At 36.1% G+C, this 26,067-nt stretch overlaps 3 protein-coding genes and 1 pseudogene across 3 annotated transcripts in view; all 4 read right to left on the bottom strand.

The window, feature by feature from the left end:
* Positions 1-1,772: 1,772 nt before the first annotated feature.
* Positions 1,773-11,082, bottom strand: LOC149257831 (glyceraldehyde-3-phosphate dehydrogenase, cytosolic-like; the record flags this gene model as incomplete). Its single annotated transcript, XM_089414547.1, has 8 exons — positions 1,773-1,953; positions 2,073-2,219; positions 2,295-2,388; positions 9,434-9,494; positions 9,627-9,773; positions 10,326-10,425; positions 10,569-10,684; positions 11,074-11,082. Coding segments are annotated over 8 exons (756 nt in total), but the record flags the coding sequence as incomplete, so codon positions are not given.
* LOC149257833 (protein STRUBBELIG-RECEPTOR FAMILY 6-like) lies at positions 4,137-5,030 on the bottom strand. The gene is made up of 3 exons (XM_089370258.1): positions 4,971-5,030; positions 4,709-4,774; positions 4,137-4,559 (listed from the first exon to the last, which is right to left on the bottom strand). The coding sequence occupies exons 1-3, from the start codon at positions 5,018-5,020 to the stop codon at positions 4,226-4,228; spliced, it is 450 nt and encodes a 149-aa protein (XP_089226384.1). The 5' UTR covers positions 5,021-5,030; the 3' UTR covers positions 4,137-4,225.
* LOC149257832 (glyceraldehyde-3-phosphate dehydrogenase, cytosolic pseudogene) lies at positions 8,820-9,330 on the bottom strand (annotated as a pseudogene).
* A 114-nt stretch (positions 11,083-11,196) lies between the features above and the next one.
* The window catches only part of LOC149257830 (protein STRUBBELIG-RECEPTOR FAMILY 1-like), a 71,224-nt gene continuing 56,353 nt past the window's right edge, over positions 11,197-26,067 (bottom strand). Inside the window, exons 2-9 of the mRNA XM_089388728.1 lie at positions 13,185-13,314; positions 12,720-12,785; positions 12,480-12,551; positions 12,319-12,390; positions 12,124-12,195; positions 11,942-12,007; positions 11,680-11,748; positions 11,197-11,530 (exon numbers count right to left, since the gene is read on the bottom strand). Of these exons, the coding sequence (XP_089244854.1) occupies positions 11,197-11,530; positions 11,680-11,748; positions 11,942-12,007; positions 12,124-12,195; positions 12,319-12,390; positions 12,480-12,551; positions 12,720-12,785; positions 13,185-13,314 (881 nt within the window). The remainder of the gene's footprint in view (positions 11,531-11,679; positions 11,749-11,941; positions 12,008-12,123; positions 12,196-12,318; positions 12,391-12,479; positions 12,552-12,719; positions 12,786-13,184; positions 13,315-26,067) is intronic.

Here is a 26,067-nt window from a genome sequence, read left to right as displayed (position 1 = left end):
GTTAGCAATCTATTAATTTAGAAAAAGCTTTGTCAGAGATAAAGGTCTTATCGTGTTTATCAATACATAGCATTGTAGGTTAGAGCTCATTTCAACTTTAAAAATTGGAAATTGAAAAAAAAAATAAAAAAACACAAAAAAAAAGAAAAAAAAAAGGAAATTTCACAGAATTGTAATACGATCTTTTAAATGCATTAACACTAAGCGAATGATATGTTCTTTAAAAATGCGCCCATGAAAATCGTTCTCTATTAACGCAAGCAAGAAATATTTAATCACCACTGCAAATTGCTTTGACATTTGTTGTGGTCTTTAACACTACATCTAACTGGTAAAGTTTATGTTCAAAAACACTTTTTTACATTCCTGGTCTAAGTAGAAAATTGTTTTTTGTTAACCAAACTACAGAGAGCAATCTGCATGTAGAGGTTGTGTTCACAACAGGCAAACACTTGGTGAAGAAAACGGACAAAAATATCATAGCTTTGGGGGTGGAAAGCTTTGTCATGTTAAGCAAGGCAGAAGTTGACTCAATTCAAAATTTTAATCTCAAGCATGTCACATCCAAGGAGAGTGCCTTTGATCAGGTCCGTACAGAAGGGAAGCCTCTGCGTCAAAAGACTGTAATTACAGGAATTTCAACTGATAGAAAAACCTAGTAACTGAAGCATTTGGTTCAACATTTAGTCATTCTATTTTTCTTCAATAACATAAACACTAGAGCATGGCAGATTACTCATTTGTTTTATATTTCATTGTATATTTAGCAAATTAAAACATAAATTATGGACTAAACAGGAACATGCCCAGGGACAAAAAATTTTTAGAAAATGGTTGTCGACATTCTAATCCAAAGAATTGGAAAGAATCCCCAAACTTGTCAACTTTAAATGTTGCAAGAATGCCAAATTCATTGTCTATCTTCAGTGCTTCAGAAATGTCTCAAATATCAGCTCTAGATCTTCTTCTGGTTACTTATGGTGATTCGATAGATTCTGATGAGAATAATGATGAAGGTCAAGCAACTAAAACAGATGATCTTTCTAGACTTCCTATTAGTGTCTAGATCTTCTTCCAGTTACTTATAGTGATTCAATAGATTCTGATGAGAATAATGATGAAGGTCAAGCAACTAAAACAAATGTTATGTCCGGACTTCCTATTAGTGTGAGAACACGTGAAAATTGTCAGGAACTTTATGGCATTCCAGATGCCACTAGAAGTGATGTTTGTGCCCAACACCTGCCAGAAGGTCAAAATTTTTTGTCCATGTTAACTGCAAAAATAAAGATAGAAGAAACTCACGATGACCCTATTCAACAAGAACTAAAGAAGAATATAGATATGGGGATTTGTTAAATATTTCAATGGGAAAGGACAAATATAACATGGAGGAAATGTCAAATAATAAACCAAACCAATCATCAGAAAGGAATATAACCTGCCACACATCCGTTGCTGAGTATCATAATAGCTCTAATGAACTCAATGTTGATGAAACTCAAATTTCCTTTATAGTAAAAAGCAATCAGCTACAGAAAGGTATTTTGGTTCCTCCATCTTCTGAATTAGTTCTAATACATTCAATAATCCTGACAAAAGCTTGAAAAAACTTCAATGAGCAATGCTCTTTATATGTTTCTCCCAATACAAAATTATCATTCCCTTCTCAACAAAGGTAGTGAAACGATCCCTAAGCCTGTGAATGCATTGGACCGCTGATAAGTGCAATTCTTAACTTTAGAGAAGTATGAGTGAAAATTGTGACATGAGTGAGAAAGGATTTTTCTCTTCTGGAATTGGAAACAATAAATCTTACCCAATATACTATATCTTCTTCAAGTTCTTGAAGTTTTTTGGGTTGTTAGTTGTCAAGTCTCTATATGGCACAAGGTTACCACAACGTCCTCTGTGTAACCAAGAATTCCTTTCAATTTTCCCTCAGATCCCTCCCTATAAAATGAAATGTACCATATATAGTTAAAATGAAATACACAACCTCGAAACTTATTCCTGACAGAGATTGTATATATCCTCATCCCTTCCTCTTCTTAGGGGGTAACTGAGACTACTTAATGGCCGCCTTGATCTCGTCATAAGTGGTAGACTTCTCAAGTCTAATAGTCAAATCAACAACTGAAACATCTGGTGTGGGTACTCGGAAGGCCATTCCAGTCAACTTTCCATTGAGAGTTGGTAGAACCTTGCCAACATCCTTCAAAAATACAATCACAATTAGTAGCTGTGAGAACATAAAAGGCAATGCTGGTGGGGATTCATATTAACAAAATTCTGCTGCTCCTGTACTACTAGGAATAATGTTAAAACCAGCTCCTTTGCCACCTCGCCAGTCCTTGTTTGATGGTCCATCAACTATCTTCTGTGTTGCTATTTACATACAGAAACATAAGTCAATGCAGCTTGCAAACGCCTTGTATCAATAAAATTTAAGGGCATAATACTAGTTCATAGTAAGTGTACCTGTGATGGAATGGACAATTGTCATGAGACCTTCAACAATGCCCAACTTGTCATTGATTACCTGCCAAAGAAAATAGAGTGTTTTTGTTCTCTTTTAACATATAGTTCCTCCCGAGCAATATGTAATTTTTCTCATATAAAGACACCTATACAATGAAAACTATGCTAATTTAGTAAAAATATCATTTCAAACCTTAGCCAAGGGAGCCAAGCAGTTAGTACTTAGTAGTACAGCTTGCATTTGAAACAATGTTCAAATCATATTTGTATTGGTGCTCATTAACCCCAACAACAAACATTGGTGCATCCTTGCTTGGAGCTGAGATAACAACTTTTTTAGCACCTGCATATTATAAATCAACAAAAAAAAATTATTATATGGAGTTCAAATTGTAATTTCCATTATTGCACTTTATACCATTTGAAATTTACAAAATTAGATATGTTAATAGCCTTTCAAATATTTTTGCATGCACCACAAAAAAAATCATAGAATAGATTGTTCTCCAAAGAAACTGAAAACAAACATGTTATTTTTTAATCACCTCGTCAATTTCGAATAGTCACAACTATGGAGCAATTTTAAGGTAACCTTTCATGAGGTGACTGCTCAATTTGAAAGAAGTTTCAGCTTAGAATAGGGTTGGTTATGCCGATATCAATCAACAGTGCCAATTTTATAAGTTGAGAAAGAGCCAAAGCGGACATGCTATTGCCAAATATCCTTGCTCATGTAGGGAGGGAGCGGTATTACATGTGACAACTCCTTAGTTACCTGAGCCTCAAATATCATTTATCAACTTTTAGGTACATTTTATTTTTAATTAGTAGCATGTTGGATAAACTTCGAGGGAAAAAATCAATTATAATTGAATTGTGGAATGGTAATATTCAAACCTTCAAGTGAGCAGTTGTTTTCTCTTTGTCGGTGAAGACACCTGTGGATTCAACCACATACTCTGTGCCGACCTCGCCCCATGGTATTTCATCAGGATTTCTACAGTTTTCAAACCAAAATGTGAACAGTTGGACAAATGGGAACAAATAGACAATGTCAGCACTTACACTCTGTTCATGCCTAAGCTCAAGCAATAATTGACCTAAGAAACTCTCATTGATCTCCATAAACAAGTGTTTTACCTGAAACCGAATACAGCAACAGATTTTTCTCCAAAGAGTAAAGTTTTCGAGTCTTTGACCTTGACTTCATGATGCTTCCACTGTCCATGGACACTATCATACTTGAACATATAATTCTGAAAAATAACAGAGGCACAGAAATTACTGCAGAGATCTTGAGTGGGAAAAATATGGTAGAAGAAAGCTATCAAACGAGTTAATAAAATCTTCCTATTTTAGTTTGTCCGTAATACATAAATGTTGTTGGGAATAAATTGAAGAACCAAAAATGTAAAACAAAGAACAATCTTCAGGTAGACGATCCAAAATTCATCAGGAGAATAATCTGCAAATATGCCTAAATTTGAATGGAGAATTCCTCTTAGATAGATAAATAAGGAAGAAGAGAAAAATTTCTCATTTAAAAGGACTTTACCAAATAATAACGTATATATTATACAAGCAGACTTTGCCAAAGAATAATGTATTCATTATGCAAACGAACTCAAATATTCTTGAAAGATACCGTATATAATGATCGAGCAGGATTTGAAATTTCTACATTCAGGAAAGCCATGGATGAAATTTCCCCTAGAGATTTGATGGAGCCCGTTTCAGAGGTATGTCAGGGCGGCACGGGAGCCCGTTCCACATCTTTATAAAATATCTTCTCCTCATTTTTATATTTATCCCTGCCTTTATATTTCTTTTCCACACCTGAATTCCTATCATGTTTCCTTGTTACAAAGAACATAATAATAAGCACAGCTGCAATGACAGTTAACAGCCCTGCTACTGCAATACCAGCAATCCTCCCACTAGTTAAATATTTTCTTTTTCTTTCATCGTGGGAACTCTTTCCTGATGATGAATTATGCCCAGGGCTTCTTGGGGATGATGGAGAAATAGAAGAAGGTGGTGGAGGGGCAGGAGATGTGTCAAACCGGTTGCCACCATACCTGTCAATATAGGGATGATGAAAGTTAAGAACCCTTGTGCCCAGGTTATCCACAATCCAGAAATGACAAAGATCAAGATGCATAACAAGCAAGGTGATCAAACATTTTTGAAATTTGCACGAGTTATCCGAAATGTTGCATATCCTTACTTGAAGTTTGTAATTGTCAACAATTTTGGAGGCATCCATCCAGTAAAAAGGTTGTTCTCTATATTTCTGTTGAAATACAGTAACAACATTTTATGAATAAAATTGGCATTGCCACCAATCCAAAAGAAATGCTTCTTGAGTGCTATCTTTTATCAGTTTCTGTAAATTAATCTACACCTTCCAAAAATTTTACCACAGCTAAAAAAATTCGAGCATTGCATTTCTGGAAATGAACAGATATAGTAGTTGAAAAGAGAATTACAAGTCTGTCAAATGCAGATCTGCTAGATTATTAACAGTTCCACTTAACATATTATTCTGCAAATGCTTGCAAGCAAACCTAAAATATTTTAGAATGTTTCAAGAACAACCCCTACTCAAGTAAAAGAAAGCTTATTAGTCATTTAAGCTCTGTATCTGCCAAGAAAAATGTATGTAACTTACAGAGAAGAAAGACTTGTCAAATCGCTCATGGGGGCAGGGAGTGGACCACTAAAATTGTTAGAAGAGAAATCTCTGCAAAAGCAAAGATCGATTGAAAATATTCTAAAGCTCATAGTAATTATAACAAAATATGAACTGATACAGTTTTCAAATGGAAGTTAAGAAACACTCAAAAGATCAAATGAAAATACTTACAGATTAACTAAACCTGTAAGACCTAGAAAAATGTCTGGACTTGCACCCGTTAGTTGATTATTATTGACAATCCTGCAAGGATTGTAAGTATTTGAATTAGTTGTATTGCATTTCTACAACTTTTGATGAAAAAAAACAAAATACAATTTGCCATTACTTACAAATCATAGAGTAATGTTAAAGTTGATAAAGAATATGGAAGGCTTCCAGTCAATTGATTACCAGAAAGAAACCTGCCAATTGCAAAAATCATTGGCCTTATTGTGCACTAGCCACCTTTTATTGTATATTGCATCATCATATACTATAAAATCTAATAAAAGAACTCCCTATTGCCCAAATTCTACAAAGCATGTTCCCGAAGCATTACCAAAACATCTAATAATTGCCTACAAGCTTACAGGCGTTGTAAGTGAGGTGGAAGTTGAAAAGGAACAACATCTCCAATATGTTTATTGGTAAGATCCCTGCATTATGTCACAATAGCAGCTGTCAACTTTGCAATCTAGTACAAACTCATCTGCTGCTTTTTTTAACAGGCATTCCTTCCCTGTTAGTTTCAAGGAAAGGATTGCACAGTAAATCATTGAACTAATTTGAAGGTTTCATCTTGCTACTTACAGAGTTATTAAAGCTGTGAAGTTTACCAATGAATAACCCAGCTGTCCTCCAATATTTAAACCAGGAAGAACACTGATTATCCAGTGTCAATCTCAGTACAAAGTCCATAAAAAGCAAGGCAGAAGTTGACTCAATTCAAAATTTTAATCTCAAGCATGTCACATCCAAGGAGAGTGCCTTTGATCAGGTCCATACAGAAGGGAAGCCTCTGTGTCAAAAGACTGTAATTGCAGGAATTTCAACTGATAGAAAAGCCTAGTAACTGAAACATTTGGTTCAACATTTAGTCATTCTATGTTTCTTCAATAACATAAAACACTAGAGCATGGCAGATGACTCACAATGCTCACACCTTTTTAGAACATTGATTGAAGGGGATTTGGCTTACTTATTTGTTTTATATTTCATTGTATATTTAGCAAATTAAAACATAAATTATGGACTAAACAGGAACATGCCCAGGGACAGAAAATTCTTAGAAAATGGTTGTCGGCATTCTAATCCAAAGAATTGGAAAGAATCCCCAAACTTGTCAACTTTAAATGTTGCAAGCATGCCAAATTCATTGTCTATCTTCAGTGCTTCAGAAATGTCTCAAATATCAGCTCTAGATCTTCTTCCAGTTACTTATGGTGATTCGATAGATTCTGATGAGAATAATGATGAAGGTCAAGCAACTAAAACAGATGCTCTTTCTGGACTTCCTATTAGTGTCTAGATCTTCTTCCAGTTACTTATAGTGATTCAGTAGATTCTGATGAGAATAATGATGAAGGTCAAGCAACTAAAACAAATGTTCTTTCCGGACTTCCTATTAGTGTGAGAACACGTGAAAATTGTCAGGAACTTTATGGCATTCCAGATGCCACTAGAAGTGATGTTTGTGTCCAACACCTGCCAGAAGGTCAAAAAAATTTGTCCACGTTAACTGCAAAAATAAAGATAGAAGAAACTCACGATGACCCTATTCAACAAGAACTAAAGAAGAATATAGATATGGGGATTTGTTAAATATTTCAATGGGAAAGGACAAATATAACATGGAGGAAATGTCAAATAATAAACCAAACCAATCATCAGAAAGGAATATAACCTGCCACACATCCGTTGCTGAGTATCATAACAGCTCTAATGAACTCAATGTTGATGAAACTCAAATTTCCTTTATAGTAAAAAGCAATCAGCTACAGAAAGGTATTTTGGTTCCTCCATCTTCTGAATTAGTCTAGGATACCGGAAACGGCTGCCTGAAGGGCCAAAATGTCGTTTTATGTTTTGGATACTTATCCACCCCAGAAACGGCAAAAAAACGGCCAAAAAACGTTTTGGGTGATTTGGAAACGTTTTGTTTTTTTCTAGTTGTTTTTCAGGTGTTTTCCTGAAAAAACCCTCCCGTTTTAAAAAAACCAATACGTTTCAGCAAATTGTGAACTGCTATGCAATAATGAACAGGAATTGTTAAGGATGTGCTTTGGTCTTTTTGACGTGAAAATTGGAAAGTACTATGTAAAAACTGAAAAGGCACATGAGCTATCGAGAATGAGCTTTGGTCTGTTAGACCCAGAAATTGGAAATGCTTGTAGTTTTAAAAATCTGTTATTAAGATAGGATACTGTACAGTACAAGAACATGATCTGAAATTAGTTTATGAAATGACCCTCTGAAGATTTTAATGGACTAGTCACTGAAATGGGAAGAAGAGCTATGAAAGCACCCCAGATATCTTAAAGGTTATTTCAAATTTTTAAATTTTGAGATCAATGCAGCAATGCTCTGAAATGGCTCAAAGATCCATGAAGAGGGAAATAATTCATTTTTTTTAATAATAAATACACAGGCAAACCTGGATTAACAATGCTGGAATCAAAGGATTCCATGGCTTCATTCCATTATATCATAAAAGGACAAAGAATCAAAGGTTTTTCCATTTGGCATTATCTTCATCTTGGAAGTTGGAACATAGGTGACATGATACAAGCAGACACAAGCAAGACTGCCTCCCTTGGCTTTTAAGTTTTTACTGGAACTGTTTTGGTCTAGCACAAGATAGATTCAAAAAACGCAAGACTGATATCAAATATTACCCACAGTTCTTCCAAACAAATCCTCAGCCACCAATAACAGAGGTCTTGGGCAGCTTGAATGGCACAACAAGGGGGGACTAAACCCCCTTTTTAGTAGCATCTTGAACTCCAGAAATAGACTGGAACTGGGTCCTCAAAAGGACAAAACTCAGCCCATTTAAAATGGCAGAACTCAGCCCACAAAGCAGCAAACTCGACTAGCAAGTAATAAGAGGTAAACTCGGCCCAGATAACAAGATATATTTAGCCAGCAAAAAAGGAACCCTTGGCTTGATATGAGAAGGTGATCTCTGCCTCTTTGGAGAGTGAACACTGAAAATGTTGCTTCAATATGGCATATGTTGAAACTTGAATTGATGATGATGAATCATGAATCATGATAGATCATAGATGATACAGATAATCTAGATTCTGAAACATGAATGGTAATATGAATTTTTTTATTTTTAATATATATATCTATATCTATATCTATATCTATATCTATATATACAAAAGCTTGAAAAATCTTCAATGAGCAATGCTCTTTATATGTTTCTCCCAATACAAAATTATCATTCCCTATTCAACAAAGGTAGTGAAACGATCCCTAAGCCTGTGAATGCATTGGATCGCTGATAAGTGCAATTCTTAACTTTAGAGAAGTATGAGTGAAAATTGTGACATGAGTGAGAAAGGATTTTTCTCTTCTGGAATTGGAAACAATAAATCTTACCCAATATACTATATCTTCTTCAAGTTCTTGAAGTTTTTTGGGTTGTTAGTTGTCAAGTCTCTATATGGCACAAGGTTACCACAACATCCTCTGTGTAACCAAGAATTCCTTTCAATTTTCCCTCAGATCCCTCCCTATAAAATGAAATGCACCATATATAGTTAAAATGAAATACACAACCTCGAAACTTATTCCTGACAGAGATTGTATATATCCTCATCCCTTCCTCTTCTTAGGGGGTAACTGAGACTACTTACTTAATGGCCGCCTTGATCTCGTCATAAGTGGTAGACTTCTCAAGTCTAATAGTCAAATCAACAACTGAAACATCTGGTGTGGGTACTCGGAAGGCCATTCCAGTCAACTTTCCATTGAGAGCTGGTAGAACCTTGCCAACAGCCTTCAAAAATACAATCACAATTAGTAGCTGTGAGAACATAAAAGGCGATGCTGGTGGGGATTCATATTAACAAAATTCTGCTGCTCCTGTACTGCTAGGAATAATGTTAAAACCAGCTCCTCTGCCACCTCGCCAGTCCTTGTTTGATGGTCCATCAATTGTCTTCTGTGTTGTTGTTTACATACAGAAACATAAGTCAATGCAGCTTGCAAACGCCTTGTATCAATAAAATTCAAGGGCATAATACTAGTTCATAGTAAGTGTACCTGTGATGGAATGGACAGTTGTCATGAGACCTTCAACAATGCCAAACTTGTCATTGATTACCTGCCAGAGAAAACAAAGTGTTTTTGTTTTCTTTTAGCATATAGTTCCTCCCCAACAATATGTAATTTTTCTCATATAAAGACACCTATACAATGAAAACTGTGATAATTTAGTAAAAATATCATTGCAAACCTTAGCCAAGGGAGCCAAGCAGTTAGTAGTACAGCTTGCATTTGAAACAATGTTCAAATCAGATTTGTATTGGTGCTCATTAACCCCAACAACAAACATAGGTGCATCCTTGCTTGGAGCTGAGATAACAACTTTTTTAGCACCTGCCTATTAGAAATCAACAAAAAAAAAAATTATTATATGGAGTTCAAATTGTAATTTCCATTGTTGCACTTTATACCGTTTGAAATTTACAAAATTAGATATGTTAATAGCCTTTCAAATATTTTTGCATGCACCACAAAAAAAATCATAGAATAGATTGTTCTCCAAAGAAACTGAAAACAAACATGTTATTTTTTAATCACCTCGTCAATTTCGAATAGTCACAACTATGGAGCAATTTTAAGGTAACCTTTCATGAGGTGACTGCTCAATTTGAAAGAAGTTTCAACTTAGAATAGGGTTGGTTATGCCGATATCAGTCAACAGTGTCAATTTTATAAATTGAGAAAGAGCCAAAGCGGACATGCTATTGCCAAATCTCCTTGCTCATGTAGGGAGGGAGCGGTATTACATGTGACAACTCCTTAGTTACCTGCGCCTCAAATATCATTTATCAACTTTTAGGTACATTGTATTTTTAATTAGTAGCATGTCGAATAAACTTTGAAGGAAAAAATCAATTATAATTGAATTGTGGAATGGTAATATTCAAACCTTCAAGTGAGCAGTTGTTTTCTCTTTGTCGGTGAAGACACCTGTGGATTCAACCACATACTCTGCGCCGACCTCGCCCCATGGTATTTCGTCAGGATTTCTACAGTTTTCAAACCAAAATGTGAACAGTTGGATAAATAGGAAAAAATAGACAATTTCAGCACTTACACTCTGTTCATGCCTAAGCTCAAGCAATAATTGACCTAAGAAACTCTCATTGATCTCCATAAACAAGTGTTTTACCTGAAACCGAATACAGCAACAGATTTTTCTCCAAAGAGTAAAGTTTTCGAGTCTTTGACCTTGACTTCATGATGCTTCCACTGTCCGTGGACACTATCATACTTGAACATATAATTCTGAAAAATAACAGAGGCACAGAAATTACTGCAGAGATCTTGAGTGGGAAAAATATGGTAGAAGAAAGCTATCAAACGAGTTAATAAAATCTTCCTGTTTCAGTTTGTCCGTAAAACATAAATGTTGTTGGGAATAAATCGAAGAACAAAAAATGTAAAACGAAGAACAATCTTCAGGTAGACGATCCAAAATTCATCAGGAGAATGATGTGCAAATATGCCTAAATTTCAATGAAGAATTCCTCCTAGATAGATAAATAAGGAAGAAGAGAAAAATTGCTCATTTAAAAGGACTTTACCAAAGAATAATGTATATATTATACAAGCGGACTTTGCCAAAGAATAATGTATTCATTATGCAAACGAACTCAAATATTCTTGAAAGATACCGTATATAATGATCAAGCAGGATTTGAAATTTCTACATTCAGGAAAGCCATGGATGAAATTTCCCCCCAGAGATTTGATGGAGCCCGTTTCAGAGGTATGATGGAGCCCGTTTCAGAGGTATGTCAGGGCGGCACGGGAGCCCGTTCCACATCTTTATAAAATATCTTCTCCTCATTTTTATATTTATCCTTGCCTTTATATTTCTTTTCCACACGTGAATTCCTTTCATGTTTCCTTGTCACAAAGAACATAATATTAAGCACAGCTGCAATGACAGTTAACAGCCCTGCTACTGCAATACCAACAATCCTCCCACTAGTTAAATATTTGCTTTTTCTTTCATCGTGGGAACTCTTTCCTGATGATGAATTATGCCCACAACTTCTTGGGGATGATGGAGAAATAGAAGAAGGTGGTGGAGGGGCAGGAGATTTGTCAAACCGGTTGCCACCATACCTGTCAATATAGGGATGATGAAAGTTAAGAACCCTTGTGCCCAGGTTATCCATAATCCAGAAATGACAAAGATCAAGATGCATAACAAGCAAGGTGATAATTTTTTTTTGAAATTTGCACGAGTTATCCGAAATTTTGCATATCCTTACTTGAAGTTTGTAATTGTCAACAATTTTGGAGGCATCCATCCAGTAAAAAGGTTGTTCTCTATATTTCTGCTGAAATATAGTAACAACATTTTATGAATAAAATTGGCATTGCCACCAATCCAAAAGAAATGCTTCTTGAGTGCTATCTTTTATCAGTTTCTGTAAATTAATCTACACCTTCCAAAAATTTTACCACACCTAAAAATATTCAAGCATTGAATTTCTGGAAATGAACAGATATAGTAGTTGAAAAGAGAATTACAAGTCTGTCAAATGCAAATCTGCTAGATTATTAACAGTTCCACTTAACATATTATTCTGCAAATGCCTGCAAGCAAACCTAAAATATTTCAGAATGTTTCAAGAACAGCCCCTACTCAAGTAAAAGAAAGCTTATTAGTCATTTAAGCTCTGTATCTGCCAAGAAAAATGTATGTAACTTACAGAGAAGAAAGACTTGTCAAATCGCTCATGGAGGCAGGGAGTGGACCACTAAAATTGTTAGAAGAGAAATCTCTGCAAAAGCAAAGATCGATTGAAAATATTCTAAAGCTCATACTAATTATAACAAAATATGAACTGATACAGTTTTCAAATGGAAGTTAAGAAACACTCAAAAGATCAAATGAAAATACTTACAGATTAACTAAACCTGTAAGACCCAGAAAAATGTCTGGAATTGCACCCGTTAATTGATTATTATTGACAATCCTGCAAGGATTGTAAGTATTTGCATTAGTTGTATTGCATTTCTACAACTTTTGATGAAAAAAATCAAAATACAGTTTTCCATTACTTACAAATCATAGAGTAATGTTAAAGTTGATACAGAATATGGAAGGCTTCCAGTCAATTTATTACCAGAAAGCAACCTGCCAATTGCAAAAATCATTGGCCTTATTGTGCACTAGCCACCTTTTATTGTATATTGCATCATCATATACTATAAAATCTAATAAAAGAACTCCCTATTGCCCAAATTCTACAAAGCATGTTCCCGAAGCATTGCCAAAACATCTAATAATTGCCTACAAGCTTACAGGCGTTGTAAGTGAGGTGGAAGTTGAAAAGGAACAACATCTCCAATATGATTATTGGTAAGATCCCTGCATTATGTCACAATAGCGGCTGTCAACTTTGCAATCTAGTACAAACTCATCTGCTGCTTTTTTTAACAGGCATTCCTTCCCTGTTAGTTTCAAGGAAAGGATTGCACAGTAAATCATTGAACTAATTTGAAGGTTTCATCTTGCTACTTACAGAGTTATTAAAGCTGTGAAGTTTACCAATGAAATAACCCAGCTGTCCTCCAATATTTAAACCAGGAAGAACACTGATTATCCAGTGTCAATCTCAGTACAAAGTCCATAAAAAGCATAAAGAACCACTAAAATCTGACTCCTTACTTAAGAATGAGAGGTTAAAAAGGCCAGAAACATATGACCAATTACTAGTTGAATAAAACAGAGTAATATTGCATCTATAGGATCTAGCATCGAACATACATTCCAGTGATGTTAGGCCCCACGCACTGAACACCCAACCAATTCTCACCGCAAGGATCACCTGCACTTTGAACCCATCCTGCAAGGGGAGGTAATCCTAGGTTTGTATATAGAACATTTATTGCAAATACTGCAAAAAAAACAAACCTACGACCGTTAAAAAACATGTTCCAATTTCTAATATTCGACCGTCTACTACACAAAAAGTTTTGAAGGTTATTCTAGTATAAACTGAACAAACCTTATGAAATAATGAGTCATAAGATGTCATCATAGAACATTTCCTCTCAAGAATCAAATAATTGAGAGAGATATACATATCAGAAACAAAGCTACCACAAACATCACTAAAAGCTTACTATCTTGGCTATCTGTAAAGACATGTGTTAAAGAGAGATTCAAAACAAGAAGCAGTCCAACCAAAATAAAAAAAGAGTATTTTGCAAGTAGCCTGTCCGTCGCAGACTATTCCAAAACCCCTGCCGCTATTCTATATTTCACAATTTCTTTCTATTGAGGACTTTATCAATGGTCCTTACTTCATCAATGGTCCTTACATATATTTTGCAAATTTTACAATTAACTCTCGCGGTTTCCTTAAAATAAAGTAAAGAGGTTTACTCAAGTTTGACCCACAATTGTTCCACTTCTGCTACAAGAAAGTAGTTCAAATCCCATAAAATTTTCCAAGGGTTTCAGAGAGTAACTGCAAAACAAGAAAGTTACTAGAGATCAATGCAGAAGAAGGCGTGATTTAAATGGAAAGAAGTTAGCTATTAAAATTGAAACGAATGAATGCACCCAGAAGATTTCAAGCTTACAGAGGAAAAGACTTTCTGCACTCAAAGAGACTTAAATCTGAAAAATGGGAAAACTGCCAGTCCTAAAAATTGTACTTTAAAGTGAAAACCAAGGTCGGAAAGCTTCGTTGAGCAGCCAAATGCAAGGATTTAACGGAAGTACTAATAAATGTAGTAAATTTAAAGGTGAAAGAATAATGATTGCCGGTGCCGAAAATGTTACCTCAACAGTGAAAACGACGCTCTGTAAGTGTTGTTGAGCTACCAAACAGTGTGAGATTCCCACTGTTAACGGCATACAACGCCTTGAAGGTCAGAAAAAACGTGATTTATTTCTGTTCTATCTAACATTAGACGCTTAGGAGCGAAGAACTTCCTTCTTTACATACATAAATAAAAAGTAATAAACAAAAGCAATGGTTAAAAACACACCTCGAGCTTTCAAGCTGCCAAACCCCAGTATTGTCCGTTTTCGAAACCACTGGTGTAAATATCATTAAAGGTTAAAGGAGGACTTTAATTTTACTTTAAAGCAAAAATTAAGGCCTGTAAATGCTGGTAACTTCACAGGAAGACGATCAGGGTATTGACCAGCCCATAGCCAGTCGGAAAGCATATTTTACAGTTTTTGACATTTCCAAAGCGTTCTTATATTTTCGACTGCACATTCAACGCCGACAAGCACAATTTTTGCGAGAGGAAGAAAAAATTATAATACGAAAACACTCAAAGGTTGAACCACTGTTTGTATTTTGGTTTTCCGATGTCCCTAACGATATGGCCTATTTTCGACAGTCTGGAGCTTGAAAAAAGGCAGTCTGGAGCTTGGAAAAAGGCTAAAGCAGTGCTGCCCGTAAATTAAAAATAATGGCCACTAATGGCGAGGGACCGTGACCGTTCAAATCAGAAAATGCCTCTACAGTTCCGTTTCCCCTAATTTCCTCCACGAAATGGATAAGAATGACAGTGGTTCCGTGGAATGATACTGTGTGCGCGGAGCTCCAGATCAATGAATCCTTTTCTCTCATTGAATTCATCTCATTTCTACATTCAGGAAAGCCATGGATGAAATTTCCCCCAGAGATTTGATGGAGCCCGTTTCAGAGGTATGTCAGGGCAGCACGGGAAGCAAGAGCGGAGAATACTTTGCAACAGATAATAGACGAGAGGTCGACCAAATGACCCCGCTCCGATCTAGCAGGGAAGGGTGAATACTTTGCAGCAGATAATAGACGAGAGGTCGACCAAATGACCCTCCATATCCAGAGAACCTTCAGATAACCTTCCTTTCATCCAACGATTAACAATTCTCTAATCGTCTAACACATAATCTAACGGCATACAAGCATGACACGTAGATTTTAGGGAAGTTCATTTAAGAGGGAAACCCCTTATGGCGTAAATATGAACTTACTAGAGATGGAAAGGGAGAACTTTGTGAAGGACTTTGAGAAGTATGAAATGAACTGGAATCTAAAGAATTGGCCATTTGATATAATGAGGTTTTCTCCTTGCATTTGAGAAAAATAAACAATAAATTTTCGTGTACATACCTCAAATTATTTTGGAGAACCATATAACTACAATTTGAGTTTCAATATAGTTTTCAAACCATTTTTCAAGAATAAGACGACTTTAAGTGAAAAATTTATATTATGAACTACTGTAACTCATGTGGATGAATCCTAAAGGATAATTTGAGATGAATATGCCATTTTATGTGAAAATGAAAATTTAGATAACTTTTAAAGCACATCGATGCTCTTGTAAGTAATAATAACAACACTGATGTGTTAACATAATAACAACATCGGTTTTCGAGATTTTGAAAATAAAAAAGAAATTCCATCATATTGGTCATTTTCTAACACTAATCACACTGATGCATTTCAATAAAGCCACATCGGTGGGTTAAAATAATAACCACACTCATTTCTGGGATTTGAAAATAAAAAAGGAATTCCATCATATCGATGCTCTTCTAAATGTTGGGCAGCAGATCCCCCCATAGCGGATTTTTGGGGCTTAAAGCCCGAGTTTGGTCAATGTAATGTAAAAACCCCACAAAATGAAGGCGTAGAGCATGAGAGTCTAGGGTTGTCCGCCCTAAAATATTGTAATCTAATATAGAATGTGTTGGCCTACCCATGGTCCACGAACCATGGGAATGTATAAATAGAGTGAGGCTCTAATTGTAGAAGTGAAGTTTTTAGCATTGATCTTAAGTGATATGGGTTTTTGAGTGTGATATTCACTCTGAGTCTATAAGTCCGAGTCTTGGGTTGTAGGAGTAGGAAGAGGCTCTGCAGCTATGTGCGCAAAGGCTTGGTAGAGTCTGTAGCTGTGTGCGCGGACCCCTGCAGCTGAGTGCACATGGCAGAGTTGGGATTGTAACGGAATAGAAGTTTAATAAAAGCTAAGTTGATTCTGAAATATTGTGCATCTATTCGTAGATCTGTATGTTTATTCTTCTGTTATATGTTTATGCATCTCCTTACAGTTTATGATTGCATGTGCATGTTATGAATGTTGAATGATTAATAAGAATATTGGGCCCACAAAATTAAGTCAGATCTATAATAATAACACAGTAAGGATAAAGGATCTAGACAGTGCCTCTTCGTGATCTTTACAGAGCTACGCAAAGGTCAGATAGCTGCGCAGAGCAGTGCGAGCGCACAGGATCGGTTCGCGAACTTCCCAGACTTCATCAAGACATCCCTAGGGTGCGGAAACCTGGTTCCAACACCCTCCCATACTACCTTGGATGAGACCTTAGTCCGCGCACCGCGGACTGTTGCTGAAAGGGATGCTAGTTTCAGGATTTGTTTGGCTAAATCACTTCTAAACCTGGGTCAAGCCCCAACAAGCCAACAATAAAACTAATCACACTAATGTGTTTCACTAATAACCGCATAGGGGAATTAAAATAATAACATACCGATTTCTGTTTTTTCGAAAATAAGAAAAACAATTTTGTCATCAGTGCATATTATAAAAATTTAGTGCACCGATAATTTATCTTAACCAGTGTGCGTTACTCGAAAACGCACCGATGGGTTTTTCTACAAAACACACCAACATTCAGAAAAAGTGAAAAAAAATGCGAGTTTTGTTTTTTCAAATCAGAAAATGAGCGGTAAATTATTTTTCAAAATCTAATTTCATAAAATATTTTAAATACTAAGAAGTTATTCACCATTTCATTATCTTTCCCAAAATTTCAAGGGAGAGATTTGCAAGAGAGACAAATTGTGATGTGGAGCAACATAATACTTTGGAACATCAACTATTCAGAAGACCATAAGTAGAAAGGTATGGTGATTCACTCAAAACCCTGCATAGTAAAATTTTTAAATTTTATTGTTGATTTTACTAATTAAAAAAATTTACAATTTTTGTTAGATTTAATTAAAAGAGAGATTTGTAAGAGAGACATACTGGGAGCACTGTGGAGTAGCATAATACTTTGGAACAACATATCAACTATTCAAAAGATCAAAATTTGAAAGCTATGGTGATTCACGCAAGCCCCTGCATAGTAAAAATTTTAAATTTTACTTTTGTTTTTACTAAAAAGAAATTTTACAATTTCTCAGATTTAAATAAAATTCAGAAAAAAATAAAAACCATGCATACTAAAAATTATACTTTTGATTTTACTAATAATTTTTTTTACAATCTCTGTTCTATTTAGATTTAATTAAAATTTAGAAAAAAACAAAAAAATTCAATACTTACCTTAAACCCTTGCTTATTCTTTCTTATGTGACTACAAAATTTCACCTTAGGGTTTAACTCCCTCTACCACTTCACAATTAGGCCTTTTCATTTTAGGCATTTTAGATTTAAGGGGTTTGTGTATTACTATAAATAAGGTGTTTCACATGTAAAGAAGGGGGGCCAGTTATTCAATGGGATCCAAACCCTATCGGCCCTGTCCGTTTTTTTAAAAACAGATTTCGTTTACTAGTGCACTATGTTTTAAAAAATGCATTGGTTCTTCATGTTCCATATAAGGCATCGGGGTACCTATGAAAAATAACACTGTTGAGTCAAAAAACATGTTTTTATTTTTTTGTTTTTGTAATAATGAATAGATCAATTTGGCCATGTAATCTCATCATGTAATTGGGTTTTAAAAATAAATGGGATGAGTAAGGGACACAATTCTAAGAGGGTTTAGGGGAGGTCAAATTGTTTGTGAATTTCAGATTACTTGTTAAAGGGATGAAAAACCTGAAGGATATGATAGCCATTAAGGGATGGCTGTTGAGAATTGAATGCATAAGGATGGTTTATCAAATGGTTGGTGAGAATTGAATTAATTGAGCTGCAACATCGGGGACAAGCTCATGTTGACCTAGAAACCACAACAAGGAAAAACAAATAGCAAAAAGACGGTAAGATTAATGAAAGGAAGGGAACTGCACAACAAAAAAAAATAGGAGAGGAGACTCATTTGGATTCATGGATGGAGACACAAGACTCATTCGAGGAATGAGAATAAAAGGAGAGGAGGTTTGGTTATTTTAAGGGAGAGAACTAGATCTTATACTTGAGTGGGCAGAGAGAGAGCTCGAAATTTTGCAGAAGGAGAGTCGAGCTGCAAGAGGCAACGCAAAAGAGAGGACATCAACAAGCCTCTGGTTTTCTCTGAAGTGTTATTGTCCTTCATTGGATAGCTATAGGGTGAGGCAGTTGGTCTTGGAACTCCCTGTGCATTTGTGAATTGTTGAGAAGCTGGTGGGTGGAGGAAGAAGAACCTCCAGAGTCCCTATTTCAGCTAGTAGATTGGTGTTTATTCCCTTGAGTAAGACCACCTCAGACCCTTGGAATCTAGCTTGGGGATGACAATTTCAAGTAGTTTGGCTACAATTTATCTATGGTTGGATGGAGAGTTGAAGTCCCGAATTCAGTTGCCCATCTTCATTATAAATTCGAGATAAGTATTTCTCATGTTTAAAATTTGTATGGCTTCTATATTAAAATGTGAATAACTGATAGGCTGGTGTTTTTCATTATAAGTATTGGGTCAATGTGTTGACATGATAACTAACAATTTATTTCCCATATGGGTAAATATTGATAAGCATGGATGTTCCATAGGACCGATGGCTTGATGCTAGTATTTTACTGTAGGAAGAATCCATCAGTGCTAACACTGGGATTGCACTAGTGAAATTCTTGCCACATGAAGCCAATGGGAATTGTTTCTCAAGTTTGAATAATTTTGTATATGTTGTGTTGTTAATGTATGAACATGTGGATGCACCTTTATGCAAAAATGGCATTGATTGATATGTTAAATATATCTGAATGTGTGTGATTTTCTTAAACAAATGACATTGTTAAGTAAATTCAATGCGTGCTTCTGAACTGGAAATAAATTTCGTGTGAATAGATTGCTGATATCATGGAATATGTGATGCACAAAATGTTTAACAAACCATGTGATAACAAGGACTATGCTATATCACTAAGTTGAACTTTATTTTGAAGGAATTATTTACCTGTGTTGTAGATCACACATTAATAAATTACATAGAAACATTGTGCCATGCTACAGGTTGTAGCAAGGCCATAAAATCTTGGAATAAAACTTGGAAAATGTAGGCTCAGAGGCCCTTTTTATTACTATGAAACAGTTATGCAGAAAACCATCTACTTAGCAGGGTTTGCATTCGCTCACATGTATTTATTTGCTAAATTACAAGCTGTTGTGCTGCACGACAAGCTTTGTATTAAAATTGAAGGTTGTTTTCCCTTAGGGGCCAGTCAAGTCCATAATATTTACCTGAAACAACCCCTCACCCACGTGTCTATAGTGTTTGGATGTCTTATGCTAGAATACTAGTGTTGGTAGTAAGGCACCAGAAGGCTCGGTGTAGTGCTATAGAGTTGCTTGTAGGCTTGATATGGATTCATGCACTGTCAGTGTGTAGTAGGTGAGGTGGAGACCTATTAAGAACCCACACCAAGCTTGTGGTAGGTAAGGGTTGAAAGAGTGCCTATACTGCCATCCCTAGAATTCCCTTTCCGAGAACAGGGAATGCAGAAAGGACAAAAACCCATTAGAGATACATTCACCCAAGCTTAAGAAGGGTAGGACCATATAATGTCTTAATAAAGCAGTGATGTTGGTATGAGGTCTTGGTGTTGATTTGGAGGCCTATCGAACCTCTAAGATAGAGCCATGGTCTAAAGGACTAGCTCAAGGAGGTAAATGCAGAAGTGAAACTTGTTTTTAGGGCGATAGTAGAGATCTCCATTTGATACATCACATAAGACCGGGCCAAGATTCCTTAGTTGATCCATGGAAAATATTGAAGGAAGGCTTGAAGCACACAGGATGGACCAAGCCCAAAATTTATAAGAAAGAACTAGGCACCCATATCCTTAACCAATCAAAATCTTAAATGTGGAGGCTTTGCATTGGTGCAACCAAATTTCCCCCTAATGGGATTAGTCATGAGAGTATTGGCATGGCCTAGAAGTGGAACTGGGAAGGGTTACTCTGACAGATTATTATGGGAAGCAATGGGGACCATCTTGGACATAACCAATCAGGATGAGCTAATAGACATGCCAGCTTGGAAGTTATATGATTGGTCAGAGGTGGACCCTCATGACAGGATGGCCCGCTCAGGTTCAACCCAGAACATTTATAAGGGTGTAGGCAGAGGAGAGCTAGGTTAGAACAATGTGATGATGTTGCAAAAGGATGTGTGTCCGAGGATGTTGCCATTGGCTGGACTGTTGGTCCACAGTCCACATAAGCCCAAAGGTTTAGCCCAGAAGGATGAAGGGATGGTGCTCTAAGAAGTGTTAGGAATGTGTTGAGGGCCCCGAAATCGGGTCAACAACAAAGGGGATACCCACCCGGTCGGGAACCTGGTTGGCGGCTCCTTGCCCGTTTGGTGTAGCGGGTCCGACTGGGGATAATGGGACCAGCTTCCCAATCTAAAAGATGTGTGTGTGTGTGTGTGTGTAGATTTTGATGATGCTAATCTAGAGGTAATTTTAAACTAATTTAATTCTAAACTCTAAACTGACTCTATGCTACTGTAATCTAACAAAAACAGCACGTCTAATCTATACTAACCCGGGGTAAAATTCTTCTATTATGCGATCTAAAAAGATTTCATACAACAACTGGTAATAAAGATCATTCAGCTATCATAAGAATATAAATCAATTAAGATAAACCATTCTGCATAAGAAGTTAGGCAAAACAGTGGTGAACAACATATCGCATAATAAGTTATTCATATGTCAAGCACAAATAAATGACTCCACCGTACAAAAGTGCCAAATGATAACCCACACATTCATACATTAACATATAAACAACTCAGTTGTATATCACTCTAAGAATATGAGCAGAAATTAATCAAGAGATAAAAGTACCATTTATGACTGATTTCACTCACAAACTTCAAGCAATAACGATTTATCTCTACTTACTTCTAACATCTACTAAGAGTACAGAAGTGCAACATCAGTAGTAGACGTTAAAATGCAAACATAAATAAATCTCGATCCATCCATTCATCAAAAACCCCCTCCGAGGGTGGAAAAGTGCATGTTCTGAGGACAAGTTTTTTGACAAATTTCCGGACCGTTCTCCAAATGCCATGAGAAGGGTTAAATACTACTAACTAACTAATCTTAATTACACAAATTTAGGAAACGGCTTCAAATGACCGCCCTCTTACTAAAACAAATTTATTTCTAAAAATTGAATCTAATTTCTAACCGTTTCTGTATCTGCTCCTTAGTGTTGTAAGCAATGCAAGGTTCGCCTGGAAACAGTCGGCTGGTTGTCTTTTTCTTTTGCTCGAGCGATAAAAGTAGAAATAACAAAAGCTGGCACCTCTTTCTGACAAACTAGAAGATATTTTTGAAAATCTTCCTCTGGCTGGGTGTATTTGCTGTGTGTATACTTAGTATAACCCAGATTTCTTTCAAACTGATTGTGCTGTTGCTATTTCGGTTTCTGGCCGTGCGAATGACTCAATGAGTTAGGGATTTTGTTGCCTGAACAATCCTCCGTATTGAAAATTGCTTCCGTTCTTTGTTCCAGGCTTTTCTGGAGCGTCCTCCCTCTTTAGCATTTTTCTTTTTGCTTTACCCAGTCTGAGCTCCAGGATCTTTTGCAAACATGCTGCTTTTGTGCGCCTTTGACTCTGAGTCTTGGATAGTCTATTTTCATCAGTGTCTGTTGAGTGATACTCTGGAATCCGCGGCTCTGCTGCATGCGGCATCCATTTGCGAAGGCATCTCCTCTCTGTTCTTCAAGTATTGGCGCTTTCCCCTTTTCCTTAGATGTTTCCTGCATATAGATTTATATTAGTTGCTGCCTTATAGTTTACATAAAGGAAAAGAGAAATGACGAAAAGATTGACATGAAAGCTTTAAGTTCTAATGAATGCATAATCATGACACTCATAATGACTTGACTCTTCGAAAAATGCAACACGATCATCCTTGGATAGTCAGGCGTGCAATCATTAATTTCCCTTAAGGTGCGCGCTCAATTTTGGGTTTACAGATCATGCCGAAGAAACTTTGTGATGAGTGGTTTCTGCGATTCGTATCGCAACAATTGATAGTCTCATTCGTCGCAGATCGCAAATCGCAAGATCGCAATTTTCATTTGATCAATGCGTGCTTCTTTTGCAACGTTGCGATATGCGACGTCGCATATCGGCCGTCGGCGATTCCTTGGATTTTCTTTTAAGGGCACTTTCAAAATATAAGATGCGATGAATTTCGCATCGCTCCTTCGCAGTTTATTTATGCGCATAGGAAAACGCTTCACTCTCTCTTTGCGATGCGATATAGATTTTAGGGAGTTAAATACAAAAATTTTGATAAAAATATTTTTGGGATTTTTGTTAAGGGTCCCCCTTTGCTTGATGTTATTGCTAATACCAAACAAAGAGGGGGGTTGTAGCTTCATGATCCGGATTATCCACAGTTTCTTGTTCATTTTGCCAACGTTTCAAACCCCAAAGGGGGTCCATCATCAGGACAAAACAGAAGAATATGAATGAGAAATTATTCTTGAGAGAAGAGAGCAAGACCAGGTTATAAATAAGTTAAGAACCCTAATTTTTAATAATGGCCGACACATGATATAATTTTAATTTGATTAATTCTTTTTTATTAATTAAATTAGTTTATTATTATTTTACTTTTATGAATTTTTAATTTAGTTAGTAAATTCTTATTTTTTTAAAAATAAATTTGTCTTTAAAATTTTTTGATTAAATTTTTTTAATTTTTTTTTTTTTTTTTTTTTTTTTTTTTTTTTTTTTTATCTCTGCTTTGCTATTGACATTTCCACTTCCGAAACAGAAAAAATTTTCATATGTCTAAATTTTTTTATGGACAGATAGAGTAGATTACCCCTTATCATGTCAATGATACTTTGTCACAACCTTTCTTTTATTCCAATTGTCTGCTTCCCTAGGCTTAGTTCTTGCATTCATACCAGACATTACTCGGTCCTTTTTAAAGATAAAATAAAGTCTTCTCTGTGTACTGGCTTTAAAATATGCTCATTTGTCGTAGGTAGAGCCTCTGCTGCCCGCAAGCATCCATAGCCTCGACAGGGTTACCATGTTGTTCAGCAATGATCCTTTTTCCTGCTTGAGGTTATTTACAACATTTCAGAGAAAAATCCTTTTTGACACTTTTTCCTTCTTTTTTTTTTTTTATTCTCTAAAGAACAATGTCTTGGTTTGGTGGCCAAATTATGACACAGACATTCACTTGATTTACACTTTTGCTGAACAAGCTGGCTCGTGATGAGACCCCTTGTCTTTTGATTGCAACAATCTTTGAGTCATTGCCCTGTTTTGATAGACAGTATTGGCAAAGTCAACAAGTTATAATATCTGTGATCATGATAAGCCGGCTCGTGATGAGACCTCTTATTCTTTGAGATATAGTGTTTTCTTGGATTGTTTCTCTGAATGCTGCAGTTTCTTTTAGCAGGGAGGAAGTCATTGTTTTTCCTTAAGAAAGCTCTGGACGACAATAATAAAGTTTGAAAACAACAGCTTTACAGAGAATATTTATTTTATTATTGATGATACCTTTCATTGTGCTGACATAAAACAATTTTTTACCAAAGGTTGTTTTCATCAAAGTTTTTTGAGAGGTTGAAACTAATATCAAATCCAGGTTAAAGTTAACTCTATTTGTCAATAATAAAAGTCAGATTTTTCAAAAAGTTTTGCTATTTGTACAAGTGAAATCAAAATCTGATAGAGAGTTGGTGTGCTCTTTCATGAATCCTTTTCAATGATCATTTACAACCGGTTTTATTTATAAGAAAGAGAAAAACAAAATAAAAGAAACTAAAACTATCCTACAAAAATAGAAGAATGATCTTCTATGGAAAATACATTTTAAGAATCTGTCCATTCACAGGCAAAGAATCTCTTCTACCTGCCAAATCCTGCAACACAAACGTTGATGGGTCTATGACTTCTACAATCTGAAAAGGACCAAGCCACAACTTCTGAAATTTCGTATGTTTGCCCTTTTCTTCATGAGCCTTATCCCATTTCAAAACTAAATCTCCCATCTGAAAGGTTTTTCTGGTCATTATGCTTGAGTCAAAAGAGGATTTTATTAGCGCTTGGTGGTGAGCATGGGTTTTCTTAGCTTGTTCTCGTCGTTCTTCTAGTTTGATTATCTCCATTTGTCTCAATTGTAGAGAGGAAGTAGATACTTCATCGATGTGTTGTACTAAAGACAAAGAGGGAATGACTAAGTGAGTTGGAAGAACCACTTCTTTCCCATAAACTAAATTAAAGGGAGAAGTGCCGATTGAAGCTTTCTTCATAATTCTATCTGCCCATAAAGCGTTTACCAGCACTTTGTGCCAATTCTTTTGGTTTTGGTCGACTGTTCTTTTGATAATACTGATTAGGTTTTTGTTTGTCGATTTAGCCAGCCCATTACCTTGCGGATAGTAATTGGCAGAATATTTCAGTTTGAACCCTCTTTTCAGTGCAAAATCAGTCATTGCATTTCTAGAAAAGTATGATGCATTATCAAACATTAAGGCCGTTGGCAATCCAAACCTAGTGATGATAAATTGATCTATGAAATCAATAACGTTTTCAGAATTAACTGTCTTGAGAGGAACTGCTTCTACCCATTTAGTAAAATAATCTGTTGCCATGAGGATATACCTATGCTGCTTAGAAGAGTGAGGAACGATCTCACCTATTATGTCCAAACCCCATTGGCTAAATGGTTGCTCGATGTTAACCGGCTATAGTGGCATGGACGATTTCTTTTGTTTCCCCGCAGCGGTCTGGCAGATTTGGCATTTCCTCACGTAATTGTATGAGTCTTTGAACAGTGTGGGCCAATAATATCCTGCACGTAAGATCTTATGCGCAGTAGCTTCTCCAGCATAGTGTCCACCTGCTGGTCCATCGTGGAGTTCCTGCAAAACCTTTTCGGCTTCAGTTTTCTCAAGACACCTAAGAAGTACAGAATCATAATTCCTTTTAAACAGAACATCATTTATGAGCTGGTATTGTTTAGCTTTCAACCTCAGAGCTCTTTTCTTGGTGTGATCCAGGTGTGATGGAGCATACCTGTTCTTAAGATAATAAATGGTGTCCGCATATAATGATTCTGCGTTGTTTAGGCTTACCTCATACGTGTGTACCTCTTCAGATGAGTTCTCAGGAATTTGCGATGCTCCAGCTAACATCTTGCAGAAGCCTTGACCTCTTACGATGTTTGTTGGCTTGATCTCAAGATCGTATTCTTGTAAAGTGGTAATCCAATTTGCTCTCTTTTCGCCCACATCCTTCTGTACCAAAAGGTTTCTTACCGCTGGAAACGGTACTACGACTTTGGTATGGGCCTTAAGTAAGAAAGGTTTGAAATATTTGATCACTTTGAAAACAACATATGCCTGTTTCTCCATGTCTGAATAATTGAGCTCAGCACCTTGTAAGTTCGAGCTAAAGAATGCGATTGGAGCTTCCGCCTTCTCTTGATTTACTTGAGTTAAAATCGCGACATAAGATTTCTCTGAGGCAAAA

Source organism: Pinus tabuliformis, chromosome 6 (genome assembly GCF_031772625.1).
Source record: "Pinus tabuliformis cultivar Carrire ecotype Pingquan chromosome 6, CPIR1, whole genome shotgun sequence".
Taxonomy (NCBI): Eukaryota; Viridiplantae; Streptophyta; class Pinopsida; order Pinales; family Pinaceae; genus Pinus; species Pinus tabuliformis.
Note: the sequence above shows the minus strand (reverse complement) of the source record. Positions and strands in the feature narration are given on the sequence as shown.